General features: G+C 37.9%; 2 protein-coding genes across 9 annotated transcripts in view; both read right to left on the minus strand.

Moving 5' to 3' along the window:
* On the minus strand, window positions 1–22,832 carry LOC137174307 (programmed cell death 1 ligand 1-like). Of its 4 annotated transcripts, XM_067579504.1 has the most exons (8): window positions 21,414–22,832; window positions 12,906–13,058; window positions 12,627–12,777; window positions 12,032–12,376; window positions 4,190–4,245; window positions 3,591–3,950; window positions 3,024–3,397; window positions 1–970 (listed from the first exon to the last, which is right to left on the minus strand). In XM_067579504.1, exons 5-7 carry the CDS (start codon window positions 4,236–4,238, stop codon window positions 3,195–3,197), a joined length of 612 nt encoding a protein of 203 aa, XP_067435605.1. In that variant the 5' UTR covers window positions 4,239–4,245; window positions 12,032–12,376; window positions 12,627–12,777; window positions 12,906–13,058; window positions 21,414–22,832; the 3' UTR covers window positions 1–970; window positions 3,024–3,194. The 4 variants fall into 4 exon arrangements, with proteins under 4 accessions (XP_067435605.1, XP_067435607.1, XP_067435606.1 ...); XM_067579506.1 differs by lacking the exons at window positions 12,032–12,376; window positions 12,627–12,777; window positions 12,906–13,058; window positions 21,414–22,832 and adding an exon at window positions 15,754–15,867; XM_067579505.1 differs by lacking the exons at window positions 12,032–12,376; window positions 12,627–12,777; window positions 12,906–13,058; window positions 21,414–22,832 and adding an exon at window positions 10,171–10,447.
* LOC137174305 (uncharacterized) overlaps window positions 13,087–26,618 on the minus strand; it is a 16,131-nt gene continuing 2,599 nt past the window's right edge. For 2 of the 5 annotated variants that reach the window (XM_067579500.1, XM_067579501.1), the window contains one exon: window positions 19,203–19,490. In XM_067579500.1, coding sequence (XP_067435601.1) covers window positions 19,216–19,490 — 275 coding nt within the window. In that variant the 3' untranslated portion in view covers window positions 19,203–19,215. Of the gene's footprint in view, window positions 13,612–19,202; window positions 19,491–19,686; window positions 20,047–20,354; window positions 20,411–25,961; window positions 26,590–26,618 lie in introns of those variants that run through there. The other 3 variants (XR_010925329.1, XR_010925328.1, XR_010925330.1) reach the window with 3 other exon arrangements.

Genomic DNA, 26,618 nt, shown 5'->3' on the forward strand with positions numbered 1-26,618 from the left:
TTCAAGTCAGAAAACGTTTCATAGAGTGAAGAAGTGCTTTGCAGAGGAATGAAAACACGTTTTAGAGACATTTTAAAAAGTGTAAATAAAATCAGAAACAGGTTTTTGCCAAGTAAATAAAGTCATTTAATAATGTAAAAAAGAAAGAGACTCACAATAACAAATATGTAAAAACATTCTAAGTGAGAAGAGCTGCCGCAGCTGTAAACTGGGGATGAAATGAAATGTACAAAATATTGACATGCAATGTGTAAATCTTCATGGTGTAAACAGTAAACGCAGGGTGTAAATTTAGCCACAAGCGGCACTTCGTGGTCAACTAAGGAAGCAGCTCAATCATTGAAAATTAAAGCTTCAAAGCAAAAGTGATCAGGTTTTAGGCTTCACAAAGTCAAACAAAGTCACTTCAGCTACTTTAACTCTGTTTAAAGAAGGAATGAGACCAATCACACACTTGTTTGATCATCACAAAGCCTGCAGCATTTCAATAACTGCACACTTAAAGTTCCGCCATTTTGTCCCCCCTCAACTGATGTGAACGAAACTTGGTGTGTATGTTCAGGACTTAGCGCATCTTGAGTTATGATCAAATATGTGATAGGCCACGCCCACTTGCACTAATCAATATGGCACTTCAGATATTGGTTAATAGTCGGGCCAATACCTTGAAGGGGTTGGACTCCTAATTAAGTTGTGTTAATGTAACACGCCATGTTAGACGAAAGTAAATAAATACTTCATAATAAATTAAAATAGGAAATGTGATGGTTTTGAGTCCTATAGGTGCATTCTGCCCAAAATATAACTCATCATCTTTCATCAGGTTTAGAACAAAGTCTGAAGGCAGAGTAGAGTCCAGCACAGACAGGGAGTACAGCTGCTGTTAGTCCAACGTAGAGGCTGATCCTTCTCCGACTCTCTGGTTGTGGTCTCACAGCAGGTTTCTGAGGTTTGAGCTGATCAACAGCTGCTGTAAAGGACAGAAAATAATGATTGTACTTGTATTCCACAAATTCAGTTATCCCAACGTTCAACTCTCCTACTTCTGACACTTTACACTTGTTCATGTTCAAAATTAAAATCTGGACCATTTGTGCTTTAACCTGATGATGTTTGTGTCCATTTCTTAGACTGTAAAAAATATGAACGTTGTCACTCATTGGTTTCTGAAGAGCGGTTTTGAAGCTCAAAGTGGGCGGCTCCAGACTTCGCCATTTTGGCAGTGATTGACTCCGCCTGGCTCCCGGCTAATCCAGAATGGGCAATAAGGTGGAGCTGAGGTGACCTTAATTATGCACAGTGGCTTGGCTAGGCCTGTTTAGCTTTAGCCCCCCATCAAATTCAGTTCCGCCGAAGGCAAGTTAGGTGAGAAGATTTTGCCAGTTCAGTTAAAAATAAATAAAATAACGTCTTACTAAAACCAGGTGAGGAGAAGGAGAGGAGAAAGATGGAGGAGACTGACAGGGCTGAAGGAGCAGGTCTACTAGAGGTTAGTGATCAAGAAGAAAGGGAGTGAGAGTTGTTTAAGCGTTAAAATTAATATTGAATTTTATGACATAGGCCTATTACTCATACTAGCCATAAACTAGCCTAAATGACTTTTTAGTTTTAGAGGTTCACAAATTAAACATCAGTCTGTGTGTGTATTCATCATTCATCTCTCAGATAATACATTTGGTTTAAATGTTGTTGTTATATCTTGTGACGGTAGGTGTTGCTGCAATACCGGAGGGCTGCACTACGAGGCAAGTTCAACATATCCAGGCTTTCTTTGTGTGAGCTGGCTTGACAAACCTTAAACTCATGATCAGAGATAAGTGGTATCACAACGGTGGTTTTGAACCCTCTTTGTTAACTCAGGCTTTCAGCTTCAGGCTCTGTGCACGTCCCCATAAAAGGAGGCATTTGGAACGTCATTTGACTCTGTTTCCACACAAAATAGACCAATCGCATGCCGCCTACTTCAGTCAGGAGGAGACATAAGGACAGAAAGTGAGAGAGGAATGCTGGCAGAAAATTGCTGACCATGTAAATTCATTGATTAAAAAACTAGTTAATATATTTATTTTACCACTAGATGCACTCTCTGTGCCTCCCACATCCAGAGCAGCTCATAAACTTTAAACTTGATGCAGCAGATACCTTCATGACATTGAAAACCCTGGGCTCAACATACCTCTCTAACACTCTAATCTCGCTTCGTAGTACACCCCACGGGTCCAGTAAGAAACATCCTACCCAAGCCTGTGTTGGTCAGGGACAGAATAAAATAGCACTTGACTTGGTCACACAGATTAACTTGTGTCTGTTCCTTACTGCTCCGCAGGTATGTAAAATGTGATGTAAAACAACTTAGAGTGGGTTGACATACTCCCTAGATGTTAGATAAGCTTTCGACTAGATTTGTGGGTTATATAAGTGCCTAGCTCAAAGTGACTAAGATGCAAGTGCAGAAAGAATAGTTCTTTGTTTCACCCGCATTCCAAAAATAACAATGTATAGGAGATTAAAGGTTCCTTGTGTGAGGTGAAAGTATTTAGTTTTGATTCCATGTGCTAAATGTGAAATTATTGTCAATTTTTGGTAGTTTACGGTGCCGTAATTTTGATAATGGCGGCCACCAAGTGGTGTTAGTTGTTGAGTTGTTTCATCATTTTCATGCATTCAATATTGAAGTTATGAGATTTAATTGTTTGTTTCATCATTTTCATGCATTTGACCATGCGTCTATGCAATAGTATTCCAAAAACCATTTTTTGTACCAGGCTGTAAAACTGTAAAGTAAAGTTGGGCATTTTAACATGAGGGTCCATGGGGATTGACTCACTTTTGGAGCCTCAAGTGACCTTTCAAGGAACTGCAACTGTTTTTGGCACTTCCATGTTGGCTTCTTTTTTACATCTCCAGAGGTTGCTGCTTGGTCCATATACAGCATATTTTATGGAATATTTATTCATCTAAGCAAACAATACTGTGACTGCTGAGTGCAAGCAAACTCATAAAGTTCAACTGAATCATCTTACCAGTGACATTGAGTCGACATCTGCCAAGCTCCCACCAATTATCCTGCTGGGTTCTCTCAGGTGAAAAGGTCAGAGGTCTGGTTGGATGTGCAGGAAAAAGCAGCTTCATGGACCCAGAAGGTAAAAAGATGCAGTGACAGACAGAAGTCTGATCTCTGAGAAACACAACTTCTATTCTGCTGGACAGATGTTTTCATATACCACAACGTTTTCTCTGTGATGACGTTTAGAACAGAGTCTGTAGGCAGAGTAGAGTCCAGCACAGACAGCGAGTACAGCTGCTGCTGTCAGTCCAACGTAGAGGCTGATCCTTCCCCCACTCTCTGGTTGTGGTCTCACAGTAGGTTTCTGAGTTTTGGGCTGATCAACAGCTGCTGTAAAGGACAGAAAATAATAATGATTGTACTTGTATTTCACAAAATTCTGTTATTCCAACGTTTAACTCTCCTACTTATGAAAATCTGGACCATTTGGGCCTCAACCTGATGATGTTTGTATCCACAGTCTGTACATCACTGATAACATGAATTAAAAAAAGGCTTTCTGAGTTCTACTGAATCATCTTACCAGTGACATTAATGTGACATTTGCCAGAGCTCCCACCATAATCTGTTTTCACTTCACACAGGTAAAGACCCGAGTCATTAGTCCTGAGTCTGGACACATGAAGTCTGATTCGTCCTTCTCTGAGGGCGTCTTTGTCACACTGAACTCGTCCTGCAAACTGTCTATCCTGAGACTCTGGAGACTCAACACCCTCATGTAAATGATACAGAATCAAGGATTTAACATCAATTAACAGTTCACAGAAGATGTAAAGTGAGGTGGAGGAACTGTCAGGTTTGGTTGTAAACATCCATTCCAGTGTGATGTTGTCGTTCTCCTCTGCCTGATAGGAGGTCTGTGTCACATTCACTACAAATGTTCCTGTTGAGGAGACAGAGAGGGAAAGTCTTTAAAATACACCAGTAAAAAGGTCATGATTGATACCAATAATAAATACAATCTAAGCAATAACTGAATATAGAGCATCTTCCCAACTGTCATGAAGAGTTTCTACTCGCTTTAATAGTTCTGTTGATGTTTTCACTGATATATTTTACAACAAGTCATCAAATCTTTTGCCTTTTCTCTTTTTGGATGATGAACTGAGGATGTAAACTAACCACAGACACAGGAGGTCAGGCTGATGAGCAGAAGGATCCTGCAGATCATCTTCTCCCTGCGAGAGGAGACAGAGGAGAGGAGTCATGAACACATGAGGTCAAAGTTCAGTCATCACAGGTGTGAGAAGGAAAATCTACAGCATCAAACCTCGATTCTCATGTCAGAAACAATGTGGACTAAAACACACAAACATTAGTCATTTCAATTGTAAATTACAGAAATCTACAGATTTTTTTGAATACATTTAACATTTAAAAAATCTTCTGTTCCTCAAGTGTGGTTATGTATTTCTGGAGGATTATAATGAAGACTATATAGTCTGTAGAAGAGTAATTTCCTCGTGTAAGCAGCTAAGTCAGTGTCAGCACAGGTACAGTGTGCAGAATGATGTCAGTTAGAGTCACGGACAGGTTAGCGCTCCTGATATTTGACTACTGGCCGATGAGCATGTATGATATTTGAATGATTTGCCTACATTAGATTTATTGGCCCGTCTGAAGTCTTTCCACCACAAGTTATTAAGGAAGTATTAACGATTCCTCCCTTATTCCTTCCTTTGTAGATTAACTATGCACAATTTTGTGTATCACGTGTGTAACCTAAAATAAAAGTGAAAACCAACCACAGACAGAGGAGGTCAGAACAACGAGGATCATATTTGCTGTGTGCCAGTCTACACCTGAATTCAAGTCAATACACTTTCTTGGCATAAAATATACAGCAACATACACAATATTATTATAATATGTTCATAGGATTTTTAAGAGTTTGATTTAATTAGTCTTGGAAGATTTATTCTGGTTTGTATTCATGACTGCTGCTTTTGCTCTCTTGTACGTAATTGTGAAACAGGAACTGGTGATGCTTTCGATTACAGCCTGCAACGTACAGTGTAATTAGTCCATAGAAGAATTACTGATGACTGAGTTGACAGTCATCAGAGTGTATAGAGCGTAGGGAAGTGTGGGGTTAAAATTCTGTTAAAATAACAGAAAATAGTCATAACTGGACTATAATGATAATTATTATAATGATATAATGATAATAGTGATTCTATAAAGGCCTTTTCTCTTTCAACAGGCTTTATTTATATTTGGAGACATTACTCCTTCAGCATCACTGTTTTAACCATCCTTTTGTGTTCGGGTCAAATTTGACCCGTTTTCAAGTTTAGATGTGTAAAACATACTTTTATTTTTTTCTGATCAAAACAAGGCTTTGTTACATCCTCTACAATGGTCAACTGATACACAGAATTAACAAGACAAGGCAAACATTCAGAATCAACAAGACAAACCGAGACCAGGAACTTGTTTGGCAACGATGGTGGACTGTGTATTTGTAGAAGGTGGTGATGACTATGGCAGCTGTACAGGTCCAGGATGAGCAGCAGGTGTGGAAAAAGAGACAAACACACACACACACACACACACACAGACTGGGAGGAAAACACCAGGATGACAAAGGGCTATGGCTTCACACACAGCACAGTCATAAACCACTTCTGGACACATTTGACAACTTCTGCTTCTGCTTTTGATTTTTAAACTGTTAACAACAACTCCTTGCGATACCTGGGCGTCGTCAGATACAGCAACAGTGACTAACCTCCATGTTGCATCTGCTTCACACAGTCAAAGTTTAACTAAAACATCAAGTCAGCTGTTGTTTTCAGTTTTCCACCTTCAGCTACTGCAGACCTCAGTACATGATGATAAACACTCAGCTTTCCCTTCGTTGGATCAGATGTTTGACTAACAACATTACGTTTAATAGAAACTCTTCATTTAGATGTCAGTGTTTTGATCATAAAGACTTAGTTAACAGAATAAATGTTCTTTGGTTGACGAAAACTTTTATGAATAAATTCAACTCAAATATTCACATATTCCATATTTCAGCTTTTCATCTCCATGTTTGTACTTGTGAGGATATTTTGATGTGTTGAATTTCTTTATTTGGTGAATTTGAGGAGGACAGAGTATTTACTTTAAATTTCTATAAAAATAATTATATATATATATATGAGGGTTACAGAATAAACTTATTATAGTAAAGTGTGATCATTTATATTTTCACTTTGTGTGACTGCAGTTCCTCTTTGTGAGTCTGTTGTAACTTGAGCTTATGCCAACTTGAGCAGTTGAAAGCCACACAGCTACTTCCTCATTTTAAACATTTACTGTTTTGTACTGAAGCAGTTCATCCGTCCAGGTAATAACTGAAGTGACAAAAACTGAGACTCGCTGCTTGATTAATAGAAACAAGTAACTGAAACATTTGATTCACTGTTAACAGTCTTGTTTTAATTGTGCAGATTTAAATGTTTGAATCAGATCAGAAAATGACATTAAGCCTGAGTTTACAATGAATCAGCTAGAATTTCCTTTATCTTCAGAGCTGTTCTTACGATTTAAACATTCAAACAACCCAGAAAAACACAGAATGAGCACTGCAGCGACAACCAGTTCTAGGAAACCCCCCCTTAAGGGCCCCATCTCATTGGTGTTTTGGTGAGCAGGGTCATATCAGGTAACTACTGTTTACATTGACTGATGTTACAGTAAAGCTAACAGAATTTAGCTTGCTAGCTATTTACCTTTAGATTATTTGAGCCTCATTAAAATATAACTAAATAAATAGTTTTAGCTTTGGGAAGGTTTGTGAAACCAGCCTGTGAAACTGATTAAAGTTAAGTAAATCAAATGGGATTAATTAAAAATGAATGATAGGATAATATAAAATATAAAATTAATTAGGTCATAGGGAATATTCAAAGAATAAGATCAGGAAATTATATGAACTCATTCATTGCTGCTCAGTATCATAGAGCAGCTGTTTCTTATCTCACCACAGGCACATTGGGGGAGTTCCTATCAAATAAAAAAGGGAACCAGCTGCCCTCCAGATCCTGATACTGATGAATGTGAGTTCATTGCATCCTAATGATATTGATGACATATACCATGTCCTTTATAAGTCATCATCTTTTATTTTTTCTTATCAGGTCTGTCAACTTTCACCATCTCCAGCACTTTAGCAAATAAGAGGATTATTATAGTTTGTTCCTAAAGAGAAAGAATGTTTACTTTTTTACTTTACACTTTTAAGTTGTTTACATTTATATAATTTCATTTATCTTATTTCTTTAATATTAAATATGTGTTTTACTTGTAATTAATTGGTTTATACATATACTACATTGGTTTTTTGCTGTTAGTATAAATCTGTCAAAATAAAAATGTTCTATAAATGTTTTCGATTAATATCTGATTATTTAATAGGTATTCTGAGGAACGTCATGTCAATGAAAGTTGGTCAGAAGGGCCCCGTGGGATTTTCTGCCTGGGGCCCTGTCAGACTCTAGGATTGCTCAGGTTCTCATCCCTCCTCTCACAGTCTGTAAATTCTGGATTATGATTATTATAGGTGTTGGTGATATGAACCTGCCACCTGTTTAATCCAGATAAGAGATAAATGCAAATACTGTGCAATATCTGCACTTGTTAATCAGAAGACTGTTACTTCCACATAGAAGTGCTGCTTGTGCTACTGTTAACATTGCAGTGTTCTCTCATCTATGTCTCTGATATCTCTGATTGAACATTAATGAGGCATCAGTTTCTTACTGCATCAGTCATGGGCCTTCATAGCATCCCCAAATCATAACATACATTAGCTTATCATAATAATCATGATTATTTCTGCTGTTCTTATTTAATCTGACCAATGATTTGTAGCACACTTGTTTTGTAAGGTTATTTCATTGTAGCAGATGTATAGTTTTAATGAGTTCATCTTATTATTATTATTATTATTTCAAAGTATCCTTCCATTTGGTAAAAGGCCTCTTCAGATCTTTGAAAGGCTTGTTAAAGATCCACAACCATGAATACTTGCACAGGTTTAGTTACAGGTCAGAACATTATTTACTATAATAAAGCCCAGGAACCTGAAGATTTTAATACATGAGATGTTTATGGTAATTGTTGCTTTGTCCGAAAATCACATTCACACTAACTCTGTTATGATGCATGTTACTTATCCAGTCACTTCATGTGTCCTCAGGTTAAAACAAGCCTATAAATTGGTGTTATTTTGGTGTATCATAGCAGGGATTGTCTAACACCTGCAGTTTGTTCTACAGAACAAAGTCCACAACTTTAATTGCTGTAAACATGGTCAGAACCTGTTTTTTATTCTTTATCCAAAAACATCCAAGCTAATTTTCTTATTATGTTAGTATATGCTATAATGTATGATATACTGTATAATTCAGATTAGCCATTTTGAGTTTTAGAGGAAGACAGAACTCAGGGTTTGCATAATGCATTTTTGTTTGGTTTGCTTAAAGCATTTGACTACTTTATAGCCTTAACTTTTTGTTAATGAGCTCTGAAAAAGGTTCTATTTGTTTGTCATTGTTAATGTTAACCTACTTGACTATAAAGGTTCTGCAAAATAAGAGACTGACCATCAACGGTTATGTGTGCATGTAACCTATTAAGTTATGTTTTAGCCTATTATTAGTAGAATATAAATGCATATAAAAGATTCTACTCCCTTTTGTATAATATGGATCAAAGATCGATATAGGACTCTGTTGTCTGTACAGTAAATAAAAGGTTGCAGCCAGCAGCTGCTGAGGGAGAAACAACTGCTACGTGGCTTTTTTGCCTAATGTATTTATCTAAAATCTCCTTTAAAGCAAAAATGCACATATCAGTGCCATGTTTACGTTTAAAGCCAAACTGGTTGTCAGAAGTCAGGATGTTCTTTTCCAGCCTATTTAGTAGCATTCTCTCCAGCACTTTGGTTAAAATGCTGGCTAAGGCTATAGGCCTGTAATTCTCCGAGCTGTTTAGTTTATCAGCTTTATCTTTAATGACAGGCACCAGTATAACAGATAAAATAGAGTCAGGTAGAATACCATGGACTAATAACCCAGTAAAACAAATAGCAAGCAAATGGTAGAGCTTTTTTACTAGCGCGTTTTAAATGTTCAGCAGTTATATTATCCATACCAGATACCTTATTATCTCCTAGCTTCATGACATGTAACCTATTACGTTATGTTTTAGCCTATTATTAATAGAATATTAATGCATATAACAGATTCTACTCTCTTTTGTATAATATGGATCAAAGATCGAAATAGGACAGCCAGCAGCTGCTGAGGGAGAACGAACGACTACGTGGCTTTGTATAAAAGTAACTAACTCCACCTACCAGCAGCTGCATGATCGCTACCAACATGCTGCATCTCATTTTGTTTAATCCGTGTAAAATTATATTGTATTTATCACAGTTATTTTAACTTAAAATGCAAATTCAGAGAGCTCCACGTGTCTCTTTGTTGATCATTAAATTAGTTTGTTATGGCTTCAGTTAATACCTAACAGAATATGTTACGACTATAGAACAATAAAACAAAGATGTTTTCATCATCACTTGCTTGCCTCTGGGGATGCGACCCAGAGACAACAAAACGAGCAAGGCAAACGAACATAATGCACTGGGCATCTGCATTCAGACTACTGCTTTGTTTCTTTGAGAAACATGACCCTCAACTGCGCGCTGTGCTCCCCCCTCTGCAGTCTGCTAAATATATACTCACATGTTAAAAGGCGATGAGAAACCTGGGTATTGTTCTAAATGGTAGAGAAATCAGCTTCCTCCAGAAGAAATCTACAAGGTCTCTATAATCCACTACAGCGATTACAGAAATCAAGTTTCTTACTGTGAGAAGACTCAACTGAGTCCTACAATACTGATGCTATAATAGGTTTTAAACTGTAATTGAGTGTCAAATGTAGACTCTACTCATGACGCAGAATGACTCCTTTCAGCGTGATTTTTAATAAACTGATTGAGGTCAATAGTTTTAAATACGCTGCTTAGTTTACTTTATTGCTTACTCTATAACAGGATTAAAGGCAGCAAAAACAACTTTCTATAATATCTAACACAAACACATTACCTTTCATGTCTTCTGTCATTTATCAATAACTGACGTTGCCAAAGAAGCAGGTCAGATCAGCGTGTTGGAAAAGCTCCGGGTTCAGAAAAAACTCTGATATTCAATCATCATGTTCGATAACTATTTACAGCATCTCACGTGGATAACGTTTTCAGTCACATGGAAATGACTAAGACACGCCTCGTAGGTGGTGACACAATGGATGCCCATCTACATCCTACATCCAGTAGGTCAGCTGTTACACACAGTCCAGTCCAGGTGCGTACTGTTTGGAAGAAAGCAGTCGTCCACCAGATAAATCCTGAGCTCATTAGGTCGAGCAGCGCAGCAAAATAAAATCTGTAGTTATCAGCTTGACAGGACAGAGGAAACTATCCAGCAACATTTAGCTTCTGAAATATTTTTTTAGACAGACGAACGAAAAATTAATGTTTTAATTTCTATTATAATTGTCGTTTTGAAGAGGGAAACCGGTTAGGGAAACGTTGAAAACAGGAAAAAAACGGGAGGTGGATTACGTTTTTAATTCACATGAAAAACAAAATCATTTGTTTATCCTGTTATCAGACAAGTTGAACAGCTTTGGACTGAGGGTCCTGTGTCTAGTCTGCAGGAAAATAGAGGAAGTCAGTTGAGAAGGCGGACCTTCAATATGGCCCAGGACACATTGCATTCACACTACTAAAAGAATGTGGCCTCATGCGGTCCAGACCACCTCTGACTTGCGTCCGTGCTGTAGCTGCTACACACGATCAGTTTAACTCAAAGTGGTCACTCAGTCCTGCTAAAACAACACACTCTCTGCAGCTTGTGGAAACATGTGGGCGGCCCTCACGGAAGTCTCCTAACGGCCGACACGCCTCCTTATTGGACATCAGTTATTGATTGGACGCTGCACCTGATCTGACTGATCTGATACATCACTGCAGTTTCGTAACAAAATGGAGACAGATTATAGATTCAATTTAAATGTATCACTCCCAAGTTATATGCCTTACTCGTTTTCTGATTCATCATATAGTTACAATCTATTAACTGTCGACCTGATCAACAAAAGAACCATTAACAACTTTCTTCATGTATTAGAAAGATTTTTCTTCTCATGATCTATTATTTCCTCCATTAAACTGTTTCTTGCTGACAGACAGACTCTTCCTAACTTTAATTTTATCCATAATAACAGTTAAACACATTTATCGTCATTTCCTTTCAATCACATGTGAGGCTGTAAATTCCTGAGCGTCGGGTTTGATATGAGTTACATAATTTCCATTTTCCCTGAAACATTTAGCCAAATACATATTTTGCAGTGTTCAGAAGACACCCTGATCACATTCTGGGTAATTGAATAATGAATTCACTATCAGGATTATCAAAAAACACAGATACAAATAATCAATAAATGGTATAAACGCATTCCGCGAGTAGAAATGGTTCCTGTGCCTCTGAGCAGGACACTGTATAAATGCAGAATGCAGGTTTTTATTTAGGTGTTTGTTAAACAGGTAACAGGCTGCAGAGAGGAAACAGCTGCTCTAGCGGTGATAACTGTGCACCTTTATTAGTATTAACACAGTGCACATGCGTGCAGACACACACTCCATCAGAAGTTTCTACAGCTGTTAAAGCCGACTGACAGCTGATCCAGCTGTGATCAGCTGTCGCCGTCATCAGAAACGGACGTCGCTTCACATGACGTTTCAGCTGCAGCTCTGCTGTTACTTGCAGCTGCAACTTTTGGACTTCTAGTATGGGCACACTGGAGACCTCTAGCAGCATTTGTTTGTAGGATTTTCTTAATATTAAACAATAAACAAAACTCTAATGACCCTCTTAAATAAAGATGATCCTCCAGACAGACCTTGTTAGTCCTGATGGGTCTAATCAGATGTTGTTCTCCTCTCTCTCACTCTCATCCTGCTGGGTTCTCTCAGGTGAAAAGGTCAGAGGTCTGGTTGGATGTGCAGGAAAAAGCAGCTTCATGGACCTAGAAGGTAAAAAGATGCAGTGACAGACAGAAGTCTGATCTTCTTCATTCTAACCCTGATGAGACATTTTTTGTCTCATTAGGTTTAGAACAAAGTCTGAAGGCAAAATAGAGTCCAGCATAGACAGAGAATACAGCTGCTGTGAGTACCCCGACTTCCCCGACTCTCTGGTTGTGGTCTCACAGTAGGTTTCTGAGGTTTGGGCTGATCAACAGCTGCTGTAAAGAACAGAAAAATAACAATAATTGTACTTGTATTCCACAAATTCTGTTACCCCAACATTCAACTCTCCTACTTGTGACACTTCACATTGTTCAAGTCCAAAATTAAAATCTGGACTGTTTTGGTTTGAACCTGCTGATGTTTGTGTCCACATTTATTTTATGTCTTAATTATAGATCGAAGCAAACATACAATCTGATAACATATATTAAGAATAGCATTCTGAGTTCTACTGAATCATCTTACCAGTGACATTGAGTCAACATCTGCCAGAGCTTTCACCATAATCTGTTTTCACTCCACACAGGTACAGACCCGAGTCATCAGTCCTGAGTCTGGACACATGAAGTCTGATTCGTTCTTCTCTGATTCGTCCTTCTCTCACACTTCAAGGAGTCTAAAGGTATAAATGAGCACACAGGTCTAACCTGCAGCCAGGTGAGCTGCAGGATTTTCAGGATTTTAAAGACAATATTCTTCCATTGTTTATACCGCTTCACCAATGTTGCCCATCTCATAACCTACGACGTGTTCTACGTAGTCTGAAGGCAAAGTAGAGTCTAGCACAGACAGCGAGTACAGCTGCTGCTGTCAGTCCAACGTAGAGACCGATCCTTCCCCGACTCTCTGGTTGTGGTCTCACAGTAGGTTTCTGAGGTTTGGGCTGATCAACAGCTGCTGTAAAGGACAGAAAAATAATGAATATGATGTTTGTGTCCACATATAGCATATTTTATGTTGTATTTATAAATCTAAGCAAATAATACAGTGGCTGCTGAGTGCAGCACTCATAAAGTTTATCAGTCCAGTCTGTACATAACTGATAACATGAATTAAAAAAGGCTTTCTGAGTTCTACTGAATCATCTTATCAGTGACATTAAGGTGACATTTGCCAGAGCTTTCACCATAATCTGTTTTCACTTCACACAGGTAAAGACCCGAGTCATTAGTCCTGAGTCTGGACACATGAAGTCTGATTCGTCCTTCTCTGAGGGCGTCTTTGTCACACTGAACTCGTCCTGCAAACTGTCCATCCTGAGACTCTGGAGACTCAACACCCTCATATACATGATACAGGATCAAGAGTTTAACATCAGTAAACAGTTCACAGAAGAAGTTAAGTGAGGTGGAGGAACTGTCAGGTTTGGTTGTAAACATCCATTCCAGTGTGATGTTGTGGTTCTCCTCTGCCTGATAGGAGGTCTGTGTCACGTTCACTACAAATGTTCCTGTTGAGGAGACAGAGAGGGAAAGTGTTTAAAATACACCAGTAAAAAGGTCATGATTGATACCAATAATAAATACAATCTAAGCAATAACTGAATGTAGAGCATCTTCCCAACTGTAATGTAGAGTTTCTACTCGCTTTAATAATTCTGTCAATGTTTTCACTGATATATTTTACAACAAAAATCATCAAATCTTCTGACTTTTTTTTTTTTTTTGGATGATGAACTGAGGATGTAAACTAACCACAGACACAGGAGGTCAGGTTGATGAGCAGAAGGATCCTACAGATCATCTTCTCCCTTCTCTTGCAAATTACAGCATTCTTTTTTTAAAAATCTTCAGTTTCTCAGGTGCAGTCATGTATTTTTGTCACAAAATGGCGTAAATGTCACAAACTTTCCAGCTGAAGAGGAAAGAGGAAATATTTGAGTCATTTCCAAACTTTGTCCTTCAAGAGTGTTTCTGTGAAATAAAGGTTTGAAACAACAGGTAATAATAGGGAACACACACATCATAAGCAGGAAACATTTGTCACCATGGATACATGATTCTGATATTGATCAATGATTAGACTGATTAGGACAGGGACTTCAGTAAATCAGCAGAACATGGAGAGTTTCATCCAAAATCTTTCCACAGTGAGTCTGGAAATGGATCAGCAGCTCATGGATGAAAGAGTTTATGTTTGCTTCAACAAATCAAAGTGAAATAATAGCAGTTAGTCTCATGTAGTAGGCAGAGGACACATAGGGGGCGGCTGTGGCTCAGGAGGTAGAGCGGGTCATCCACTAATTGGAAGATTGGCGGTTCGATTCCCGGCTCCTCTAGTCCACATGCCGATGTGTCCTTGGGCAAGACACTTAACCCCAAATTGCCCCTGATGGCTGTGCCATCAGTGTATGAATGTGTGTGAATGGTTAGCTTCCTCTGATGGGTAGGTTGGGACCTTGCATGGTAGCCCCTGTACCCATTCAGCGTATGAATGTGTGTGAATGGGTGAATGTGATTCGTAGTGTAAAAAGCGCTTTGAGTGGTCGGAAGACTAGAAAGGCGCTATACAAGTACAGTCCATTTACCATTTACCATATAAACCTAAAGACGAACTTTAATTTATACATGTAAAGACATTTTTGTAAAGGAAAGAGAGAGCTCTGCTGGTCAAAACTTGTAACAACAGAAACAATTTCTCTTCAACTAATGTTAAGCGGCTGAAGTAACTAACTAACAACATCTACACAAATATTCACATTACACACAATATGAAGTTTGAGTCCAAACTAAAAGCAGGAACTATCACACTAATTATCCTCCATTATTGTTACTGTAATAGACTGTAAGTCTCATAAATGAAACTGAACCAGAAAATACTGACTTTACAAGACAGTTATCCACCCTGATACACTATGAGGACAATTTTATTTTATCCTCAAACTTTCTTTATTTACAACAAAGAGGTTCAACAATTGTCATACAAAAATAGTGTCAGTAAAAACAACTTGGTACAAGCCAGAGGAGTCCAAAGTCTCTCCACTGTAAGTACTTTTAATAATTACTTTTAATAATATTTACTTATTTGAAATATTGAAAATCTTGTTATATTTTTAGTTCTTCACATCAGTGATGGAGGCGTCATACTGCTTGAGTTCAACAGTGAACTGATGGAAGCAGGTTTGGATCCAGATCATTTAGATTAGTGGATGTGAACATATATGAGGACAAATACTGCTACTAACTGAGAAGACTGATGGTCACACAGCAGAGACACAAACCACTTCTTAACTTTGCCAAAAAAAAAAAATCTTAACTTTAAAAACCTTTATATTACAAATATTAAGGTAAATTTGTAAGAACATTCATCCGCACGTTCAATATTCAACTATTTTAATAAATACTTTAGTAAAACAAATAAACCACCATCAGAACCACAATGTGAAAATACTCAACAAACTCCAACAGTCAGATGTTAAAACTGTAGTTAAGTGTCAAATGTAAACACTGTTCATTATGCAGAATGACTCGTTTCAGAGTTGATCTCTAATAAAATGATCGAGGCATGTTTACTCTGTTGGTTTCTCTATAACAGGATTAGATAATGAACTATCTGAATACCAACTCTCTGTAAGATCTATCATATACATTACCAGTCAGGTCTTCCGTCATAAAGAAGCAGTTCAGATCAGTATGTGGTATCAACGAGGTGGCATCAGCTCTAAAATCACACACGGAAAGACAGCTTGACAGCTTTTATATGAATCTCCGCCTCAGCAAAAAAAAAGCTTAGTCAGCAGGATGAAAATTCAGGAGGAGGAACTGGTTAGATGACGTTTCAGACTGCAAAAGGACATTACTAATACCATGCTGTCCGCTCTGTGCATGTGTGTGTGTGTGTGTGTGTGTGTGTGTGTGTGTGTGTGTGTGTTCTGAAGCCTACAGTTTTTTTGAATGTTACAGTCATCAATGTTTTATTAGTCTCATTAATAGCTGCTAGCAGCATTTTCTTGATACGACTGGTCTGAAATTCACAGATTAATTGATTAATCTCTCAATATTTATTAGGTCGAACTCTTCAGTGTTCTTTGTCCATGTGTTTTTAAGCATAATTTCAGGTTGTTTTACTAAACTTAGGTTTTTTCTTTGAATGTGGGGTGTCAAATTCACTCTGTCAAAGTCGATCAAATAAACTAAGTGCTGATAAAACTATTTGATTCCTAACAAACTTTGATTTGAAATGTCATTACTGAGTGTTTAGAGGTTCATCGTTATTCTGCAGAACTGATTGTTGCTGCTGAGTAATGCATCTATTCTCATTTCAGTTTAAGTATTAAATTCACACCGTCGAGCCAAACAGTAACAGTATCTGAATAGAATATATATACAGCCTGTTTCATGAAATTCACAAATCAAAATATGTTCTAGCCATTTCACTGCTGGGTCTCCAGAGAGAAAGTGTGTGGTTCAGTATTCTGCAGAGCTGGTTTTGCCTTTCATGGTGGTAAACCTCCTCCCGACTTGTTCACCTGTCTTCCTAACTGTTTCTCATCAGCTATCAGTCCCAGTAGTTCCAGTATAGAGCAGCTCACGTCTAGTGTTTGACAGATTGTCTGTTACCTTTGTGCGTTAGAGGTCCAGCCAGTCTTACTCTGACTTGTTTGTTTGTTAACTGGCTGAAATCTGTTTTCTTCTTGTGATTATGTGTTTCTAGCTGTGAACATTTGGAGGTTTATGTGTCTGTTACCAAAACCAGAGCAGACAAAAACTCTCAGAGAAGGAAACAGAGTTTACACACAGTAAGAGCCGTGTGTTTCCACTCATTACTGTCAAGTCTGTACAGTACAGAACACTGTGTATATTGTGGTCTTTCCCCTAGAAAGACTGTTTGTGCTGCTAATGTTAAGTAATGATACTGTGAATTTAAGGCTGAGCACAGCCTCAGATAGGAGATGCATTTCTCAGCAGGTAAAAACTCGATTGAAAGTTTGAACTTTAAATGAATGTATTTGTTTCAGTGCAGAAACTTGTAACTTGTTTGAGAAATGTGCATCACAGTAAACAAGTATTAAAAATTAGTTTGGTTAATGTTAATGGTGATGCTGTTTCATTATTGCATATGATGAAGTTTAGAAACTCTGAACTTGAGAGTCGATGCTGAACAGACAAAAAACGTTAGACCAGCAACTATTAGAACTCAGCAGGATCCTTCTTCTCATCAGCCTGACCTGCTGTGTCTGTGGTTAGTTTACATCCTCAGTTCATTTTCCAAAAACGAGAAGTGAAAAGATTTGATATTTCTTGTTGTTCCAGCAGATCATCTTCTTCCTTTGACAGGCGACAGAGAAGTCACATGTCTCCTCCACAGAAAATACTGAATTTATTAGATAGTTATGAAGGAAAACTGCTGCTACTAACTGAGATAAAATGACAAATACGAAAATGAGGGATGTTGATATAATTCAGACTTTAGATGAGAACAATCTAGTTTTTGATAAATCGTTATTAACTGTTGGTGTAATTATCTCAATTTAATTGTTATAATTTAGCTTTTAGCTTTCTGTGTGGTTGACTGAGAGCCACAGAGACAGGATTTACACAGAGGCAGTTCAAGAATAACTTAAGAGATGAAATCACTGTGACACTGATACAAACAAGCTAGTAGGGTGCTCTGGATTGTCTTCCTCAGAAACATGATGAGATTACGCAGCAACATGGATTGCTATATATTGTGTATTCTGCAGTGTATTTAGTAAATACATTTTTTAGTGTTGCATAGTTTCATAAGCGAGACAGTGCTTTTAATAGCATCAGGTTGTTTATTTCAGTGGCAAAAGAGATTCTGATTCAAGCAATTTGTAAATACTTTGTGTATTTATTTGATAAACTGGCAACTTCAAACAATTTACAGAAAAGTTAGTGACACTGACATCCCAGAACAAACAGTTCTTAATATTTAAAGGAATAGTTTGACATTTTCAAAAATACACATATTCTCTTTCTTGTCTAGAGTTAGATGAATAGATCAATACTCTGTGTGTGCTGTAAATATGAAGTTATATCAAGTACATGGTTGGCTTAGCTTAGTACAAAAGAAATAAATAGACACATAAGCCTCTAAAACTACAACATGTTTTTACAGTTCAGATTTTAAACAAACCAGATATAACATGTTAATTAGTGAACTTTTTTACTGGCATAGCTGTTTCTCCCTGACAAACCAAAAAGATAGAAGAGTCATAACAACTTCTCTCATATAAACAGGATTTATTTACAAAATGTACACATTATCAACTGTACATGAGGAAAGACAATTCATTGTTAAATTAGATTTTGGAAAGCTTACAAGCTAAATAGGTGAGAAATATCATTTCTGACAAGAGCTTGGAACTCCTCATCATCACAATAAGCTGCAGGGACAGTCCTCATGACGGATGACTGTCAGACGACTGTGTTGTCTGGAAACAGTCTTCCTCAGATCAGGCAGAACTTCATCATGCAGGTCAGCTGGCAGCATGAAGCTCAGTGGTCTCTCAAAGCTCTCAATAAGCCACAAACAGCTGAATCTTTGACTATCAGACCGACGAGGTCCTCGCTCAGATAAAGCTGCTGAATGTAGCTTTTAACGAAGTAACAGGATGAGTCACATCACAAGAAATGGAGGCAGCCGCACTGCTCAGAAGGTGACTGTTTAGATGTCTTGTCTTTGCATAAAAGCTGAGGTGATTTTAAAAGTTGATTCCCTGAAACTGTGATTATTTATGCTACTGTTTGACATCAAACGTGGCATATCTCAGAGTATGATAGCATTATTCACAGTGACATTAGTTATTACTGCAGTCATTGAAACACAAAACCATAGTAATAAAAACATGTACAACATATTGAAGCACATAAAATAAGCAGTTCAGATCACAAACAGGTTTTCTGAGTCTTCTTCAGAGATTTGTTTTAACTGAGTGTTGGAGTCTGTGTCTCTTGGTTTTATGACTCAGCTCATGAAACAAGAAATGCATCTTCTCAGATGTTGTTCTCCTCTCTCACACTCTCATCCTGCTGGGTTCTCTCAGGTGAAAAGGTCAGAGGTCTGGTTGGATGTGCAGGAAAAAGCAGCTTCATGAACCCAGAAGGTAAAAAGATGCAGTGACAGACAGAAGTCTGATCTCTGAGAAACACAACCTCTGTACAGCTGGATAGATGTTTTCTGTCTCATTTACCACTACGTTTTCTGTGTCATGACGTTTAGAACGAAGTCTGAAGGCAGAGTAGAGTCCAGCACAGACAGCGAGTACAGCTGCTGCTGTCAGTCCAACGTAGAGGCTGATCCTTCCTCGACTCTCTGGTTGTGGTCTCACAGTAGGTTTCTGAGGTTTGGGCTGATCAACAGCTGCTGTAAAGGACATAAAAATAATAATAATTGTACTTGTATTTCACAAATTCTGTTATTCCAACATTTAACTCTCCTACTTATGAAAATCTGGGCCATTTGGGCTTGAACCCGGTAATGTTTGTGTCCACATACAGTCTGTACATCACTGATAACATGAATTAAAAAAGGCTTTCTGAGTTCTACTGAATCATCTTACCAGTGACATTGAGTCAACATCTGCCAGAGCTTTCACCATAATCTGTTTTCACTTCACACAGGTACAGACCCGAGTCATCAGTCCTGAGTCTGGACACATGAAGTCTGATTCGTCCTTCTCTGAGGGCGTCTTTGTCACTCTGAACTCGTCCTGCAAACTGTCCATCCTGAGACTCTGGAGACTCAACACCCTCATGTAAATGATACAGGATCAAGAGTTTAACATGAGTTAACAAATGACAGATAATGTAAAGTGAGGTGGAGGAACTGTCAGGTTTGGTTGTAAACATCCATTCCAGTGTGATGTTGTCATTCTCCTCTGCCTGATAGGAGGTCTGTGTCACTTTCACTACAAATGTTCCTGTTGAGGAGACAGAGAGGGAAAGTGAGGACCAGACAAACTGAGAACTGAGGCTGAAAAACTAAAGAGTTCAAAGATGCTGCAGTATAGAAAAGGTGATGCATGATACAATAATAAATAAAAATGAGCAATAATTGAATATAGAACACTTTCCCAATTGCAACCAGGTATTTTTACCTCCTTTAATAAGTTCTGCCAATATTATCACTCACAGATTTAAAGATGAAAGTCATAAAATCTGTTAGTGAGGCTGAAAATGTATTTTGTTACTTATATTAATAGATATTAAAGTAAAGTTGTAAACTAACCACAGACACAGGAGGTCAGGCTGATGAGTAGAAGGATCCTGCAGATCATCTTCTCCCTGTGAGAGGAGACAGAGGAGAGGAGTCATCAACACATGAGGTCAAAGTTCAGTCATCACAGGTGTGAGAAGGAAAATCTACAACATCAAACCTCGATTCTCATGTCAGAAACAATGTGGACTAAAACCACAGAAACACCAGTCATTTCAATTGTCAATTACAGCAATCTAGAGTTTATTTCTGATCATCACAGGTGTGAGAAGATAAGTCAGGCTTCATTCACGCATCACAACAGGTCGTCATGTTCATTATCCTTATTACACGGAAATGGCATGTGGCCATGTTGACCTTAGACTCCGCAGCCTTCTGCTAATGCTTCATTAAATATGTGCACAGTCTGCCATGTTGTGGTTACACCTGCAACTTAAACAGAGGATTTGTTTACACTATCAAACATGTAGTGTCCTCCACAGTCCTGCGGCGGCCTACATCTGCAAGTGCAGCTGCTTTAAAAGTAGTCTTACCATCAAGTTATATCATGTGATCAATTTTACAGCAATATACAGAACAGCACAAAAATGCACTGCAGTGACCGTGGTTTGCTGCTTTTTGTCATGACAGCAGGGCCAATAAAACACCCGAATTAACCAGTTTGTCAGAACTGAAGGAGAAATAATTATAACTGTGTCACTTATACGCCACATAGTGTTACTAACGATCCAAGATATCCAGTAATGCTGATTAAACAAAAATCCTTTTTTCAGTGTTTCAATCTGAAAATACAGTGAAAGTGCAAACTCTCAGGTAAACTTTGAATGAACTGATCATATACATTCACTGAACAAAGATTATGATGATAAAATGCACATTTCTCTCTAGAAATTGTCATGAACTGAACTTGGACTCAAATGCAGACAGACTCAGTTGGCAAGTTCAAAAATCAGGCCTTTAATCACAGCTGGGTCGGTACACAGGTGATCAGTCAGCAAAACAAGATATCCAAATCAGTAGGCTAAAGGCAAGGTCGAAGGCAAAAACAGGTCAGAAAACTAGAAGGCTCACAAGGAAAAATAGGCTGGACCACTGTCACACAGGAAACAAGACAAACTGGCACAGAAGGAAGGGAACACTGAGACTATATACTCTGGGGGAGGGGAGACAATGAGACACAGGTGCAACACATCAGGGCAGGTAATCACACAAGAGGGAGACACACGAGGGCAGGAAGTGAAGGACCTGAAATGAGACACAAAAGAGGTGAGTATCAAAATAAAACAGGAAATACAAGACAAAGAACACTGGGAGAAATAAAAAGATAACTCAGCCAGCCGGGGCATGACAGAAATGTTATCAAAATGATATTGAATATTATAATGATACTGAATTAATGCCGAAACTATCTTAAAATATTGTATTTTCCACTGAGAATAAGAGGAATGGCAGCCTTTTTTGTTTCTTTGTTTGTTTTCGCTGCGATGAAAGAAACTTGATAGTTTGTGATGTGAGACTGGGGACGCATCTGTTCTCCACAGAAGTTAATGGGAAGGACTGACGTATCACTTGCATGCAAAATTGGACAGGCAGCTTGAAAGCATGAAGTTGTGTTACTTGTACGCAGACTGAAGAGAGCAACAATTTTTATCCAAACAATCAATAAAGAAGAACTTTGCTAAAAGTTTGTATATATTTAAAAACTTCTTTATTGATCATTGTTTCCATAGAAGTTGTCTGACTGTAATCAGCAACACTGGCAACACATGGGGCCCTGTGTGCTCCTTCAAAACCCTCTTAGAGCTCAGTTGCCGTGTGCTGTCCTCCCTGAGACAACCTTGGGTTTTTGGTTGATGGCTTGTGTTCCTGCACCATACAACAGTGCATCTATTAGGGATGTGCAGAGAGCCCAGTATTTGTATATGTATCTATATTTGTTGAGGCAGCAAGATTATTTATATTTGTATTCAAATAAAAATGCAAATGGGCTTAAAAATCCAGTTTTTTGGGGTTTTTTATGCTTTAAATTTTAGGATATTAAAGTGTTAAAATAAGTTTGTGAATAAACTATCTTACAAAGGATTTCCCCACACCAGGTCTTGAACTCAAGTCACCCAAATCATACACAGCTGCACTGACTACTGAGCTATAACCAAGTGCATTACTATTGCAGACAGACCTCTATTTATTTATACACCCATAACACAGAGACAGCACAGCGATTCCTACTTTGCACTTTTCATTTATTGCCTATTTTTTACAACCTAACTTTGTGAAAAGGAGAAGGGGAACAACAGGTTATGGAGAGTCCCTTGTAAGCACTTGTGTGTGTGTCAGTAGTTCATCTTTATCTCTGGGGAACATCCCCAACTCTGGGAGTGATGTACAAATTAGGAAATGTGCGTCATGTAGCAGGTGAATATGACTCCCATCGTTGAGACCTGCTGATAGACATAACAGCGGAGCAGAGGAGAGAGACTGAGATAGTGATGTAACCAACATGCGCACTGGTATTTGAAAAAATTTTTTTTTCTTCCCAAAAACAAATCAAATCATTTTAAAATACTTGTACGAAATAAACGTTTGTAAAAACCAACTGTTTGTGTTTTGCCAAAAAACCTATTTGGATTCGAGCACACCCCTCCACTCTTGCACTCAGCGCCATCCTACACATGCCGCTGTTACTTTAGGTTCTCCTCTTAGGTTATTCTTTTTTTTTAATAAATTGGTTGTTAATTGGCTTGGTTGTGTGTGGCTCTTTTGTCACGGCCGTGCAGCCCAGTTTGTGACATACTATATATAAAAATTCTATATTTTTATTTCCTGCTGAATGTGCACACTGTCCTCCTGTCATCAGCTCTTGTAAAATCGTCTTCAGAGCAAATACTGGAGGAGATTAATGAGAAATCTTCAATAAAACATGAGAATTTGGGACACTTTTAATTGATTTTCTAATCTGTATCAACATTGGATGAATGTGTTTAATACATGTGAACAAACAATCAACAGTAATTAGGAAACATGACTTAAGCTGCAATTTAATGTTTTAGATATGTTACTTAATTGTTTAGAGGCGAGCGAGCAGAGATCTGTTCCACTTTATGTCACCTGAATTATCAGCTGCACATACGAACTGCTTCACTACACAACAGTAAATGTGTCAGATGAGGAAGTAGCTGAGTCTGTTTGGATCAACTTGACCGATAAAACTGTGTCTGCTGGCAACTCATGTGACCAGAGAGAATTACAGATGCAACAAAACAAATGTGAAGATTTCAGAACTGAGATCAATGTAAAAGACTTATGTACAAGTTCTGTCTGATCAATGATAACAACTGCATGTTTTTTTAAAACTCACATCATTTAAGATTCTCATTAACATTCAAAAATCTTTGAGCGACTGTTGGGTTTTAAATTGTGTTAAACTAGCTGAAGGCTGACTCACCCAGCTACTGTGTATCGAGGAGGTTTTGTGTCATTTGGCCTATATTGTAACACTGAAAGTAAAGTACAGTAAATGGTGGTTTTCAGTGAGTCAAACTCAGTTTTTGTGGTCATTTGAGTACAGGAGATGGAGGAAGAGGAAGCTGAACTGAAACAACCTCTGTGACCTGACATTTAGTGGTTAGAGTGCAAGAAATAACAACCATTACTGTTTTATGTGTGATACTGTCGAACTCCAGAGAGAAAAGTGTAGAATAGAGCCACATTATTCAGCAATCCTCTAACTACTTCCATGACGTGGATCGATCCATTCTCACTGAGCTCATTCACTCCTGATCATGTCCTATTCTACATATCCCGCCCATTTCCTGTCTTCTGGCAGCAGCACTAACCACGTGACATGAGGGTCTCTGTACCTGCATTTCAGATACACACCTGTGGTTACGTGTGACTGAAGTGAGTTCATTACTTTCTTCATATGTTGTAGTTTAATGGTTATTTGTAGATTCATGTAGATTGAATGTGATCAGATGCTTGACCAGTATATACTGGTAAATGTTATAATGGTCACCTTTCCTGTTTGAGCCTACAGATTTATAGTATTGTGTGTAAGTGTGCAGTGCACATGATTCATTCTCTGCAGTTCTTAATTCAGGAGATGCAACATCTAAAATCCTTATTAAACCTAATTTAGAATATTTATATTTATATATATATTTCATTGTGTAATTGTTAAATATCATGTTTCACTATGATGTAGTATTGATTTCAGCAGTGGTAGTCTACCCCTCACCCCCCTACAGTACTGACATTCACTGTTTTGTTAGGTACCGGATTGTGTGATGTTTTACATTGGTTAACTGTATTTTATAGAAACTCATAACTGCCACAAGCCTCATCATCTCCTTTTGCTCTACATGTGTGTTTGGTGGCAATAAATCACTCAAACAGAAACATCAGTTGTTCTTTCTACATTCTTATCGATATACCATGATGCTAAAACTCCTGTGAAACAAACATAGAGATAAACTCTACAAAAAGGCTGTTTACCAGCTTCAGATCTACTCAACCTTAACTCAGTCACCAGTAAAGTTGTTTTCACAGTTACAACACATCCGTGTAGAGAGCAAAAGCAGAAGTTATGAACACAAAAGAACTTCCCCTTTTTATACAAAAAACATGGTCAAGGTGAAAAGTCTTCCTGAACTCAACAATGTGTTTTTCTGTTGGTTGCTTCACCTTTACTGTTACCAGAATAAATCTTCAAAGACTAATGAAATCAAAATCTCTTTACATCTCTATGAAACGTGATGTTATTGGTACTACCAGAACATTGTGAAGAGGATGTAGGGTTTTATGTTAATCTTGGTCTGTTTTTATGTTGTTTGGATATTTTTAACAGTTTTATTATGGTATATAGTATTATGTTTTTATATGTATCATGTGGATGTGACCTTCATCCTTTAGATGTCTGATGATGCAGTCCATGTTGTCTTTATGGTTCATCTGTGATAACTACTGAAATCACATGTTGGGTTTTTTTTCTTATAACACTCATCTTCTTAGTAAAAATGTGGGGAAAGTACATGCTTCTTCCAGATTAGTCAGTGCTGTTGACTCATACAGTATTTATTCATTCTACGCAACATGATCAAACTGTTCTTCACAGGCAGTCGGTATTTGGAAATGACACAATTTGATCCAGTTTTTTTTAATCTGTCTAGTCCCCCTAAACCCACATCTCCTCTAAATCCTTAGTTGCAACCAGCATCCTTTGACCACAGTTCCTTCCAAAGCCACAGAACAAAGTAGTTCTCACACACCATCCGGCCGTTCAATCCCAACTTTTATCCAAACATGATTCTCCACACACTCTTAACACAGGTGAGAGTCATCAGTTGTTAGTTATCAGGTATGTGGGAATTCTCCCCTACGAGTGTCCACAGAGAGATAAAAACCCTCTCCTACATTTCTTCACTACACTATTTTACTGATCAAGAAGGAGACACGTGGAGCTCTCTTAATTTGTATTTTAAGTCAAAATAAATGTGATGAATACAATGTAGTTTTACACGGATTAAATAAAATCAGATGCAACTTTTACTCAAGTAAATTTAAGGATGTGAATACTTCTTCCACCACTGATGATGGGTTATGGAAAACCGTCCGTCTTACCGTTGCTGTTCGTTTAATTCCCTGATGAAAGTGAAGAAAGTCCCAAACTCAAAGTTCTCTTGTCCAACTTTAAATCCTGAGGAGTTCTCATTAATATAATATAAAATATAAAATATGTGTTCACAGAAGGGTTTGAACAGTTTTCCAGACAAACTGAGAACTGAGCCTGGAAAACTAAAGAGTTCAAAGATGTTGCATTATAGAAAAGATGCATGACACAGTGATAAAAAAATTAGCAATAATTGAATATAGAACACTTTCCCAATTGCAATAAGGCATTTTTACCACCTTTAATAATATGTTATTTATATTTATGGATATTAAAGTAAAGTTGTAAACTAACCACAGACACAGGAGGTCAGGCTGAACAGAGGGGTCCTGCAGATCATCTTCTGAGAAGAAAGCCCATGAAGGCACAATCATTTATCTGTAACCTGTAACTGTAACTTCGGTTAAGGCTTAAGTGCCAAGTACAATTTAGATTTATGTCTGAGGGCAAAGTAGAGTCCAGCACAGACAACAAGTACAGCTGCTGCTGCCGACACTCCAACATAGAGACTGAAGTCAACTTGACTCTCTGGTTGCGGTCTCACAGGTTTCTGTTTCTGTTTGGGCTGATCAACAGCTGCTGCAAAGGACAGAAAACAATAATAATTG

The sequence above is a fragment of the Thunnus thynnus genome, chromosome 22 (genome assembly GCF_963924715.1).
Source record: "Thunnus thynnus chromosome 22, fThuThy2.1, whole genome shotgun sequence".
In the NCBI taxonomy this organism is placed as follows: Eukaryota; Metazoa; Chordata; class Actinopteri; order Scombriformes; family Scombridae; genus Thunnus; species Thunnus thynnus.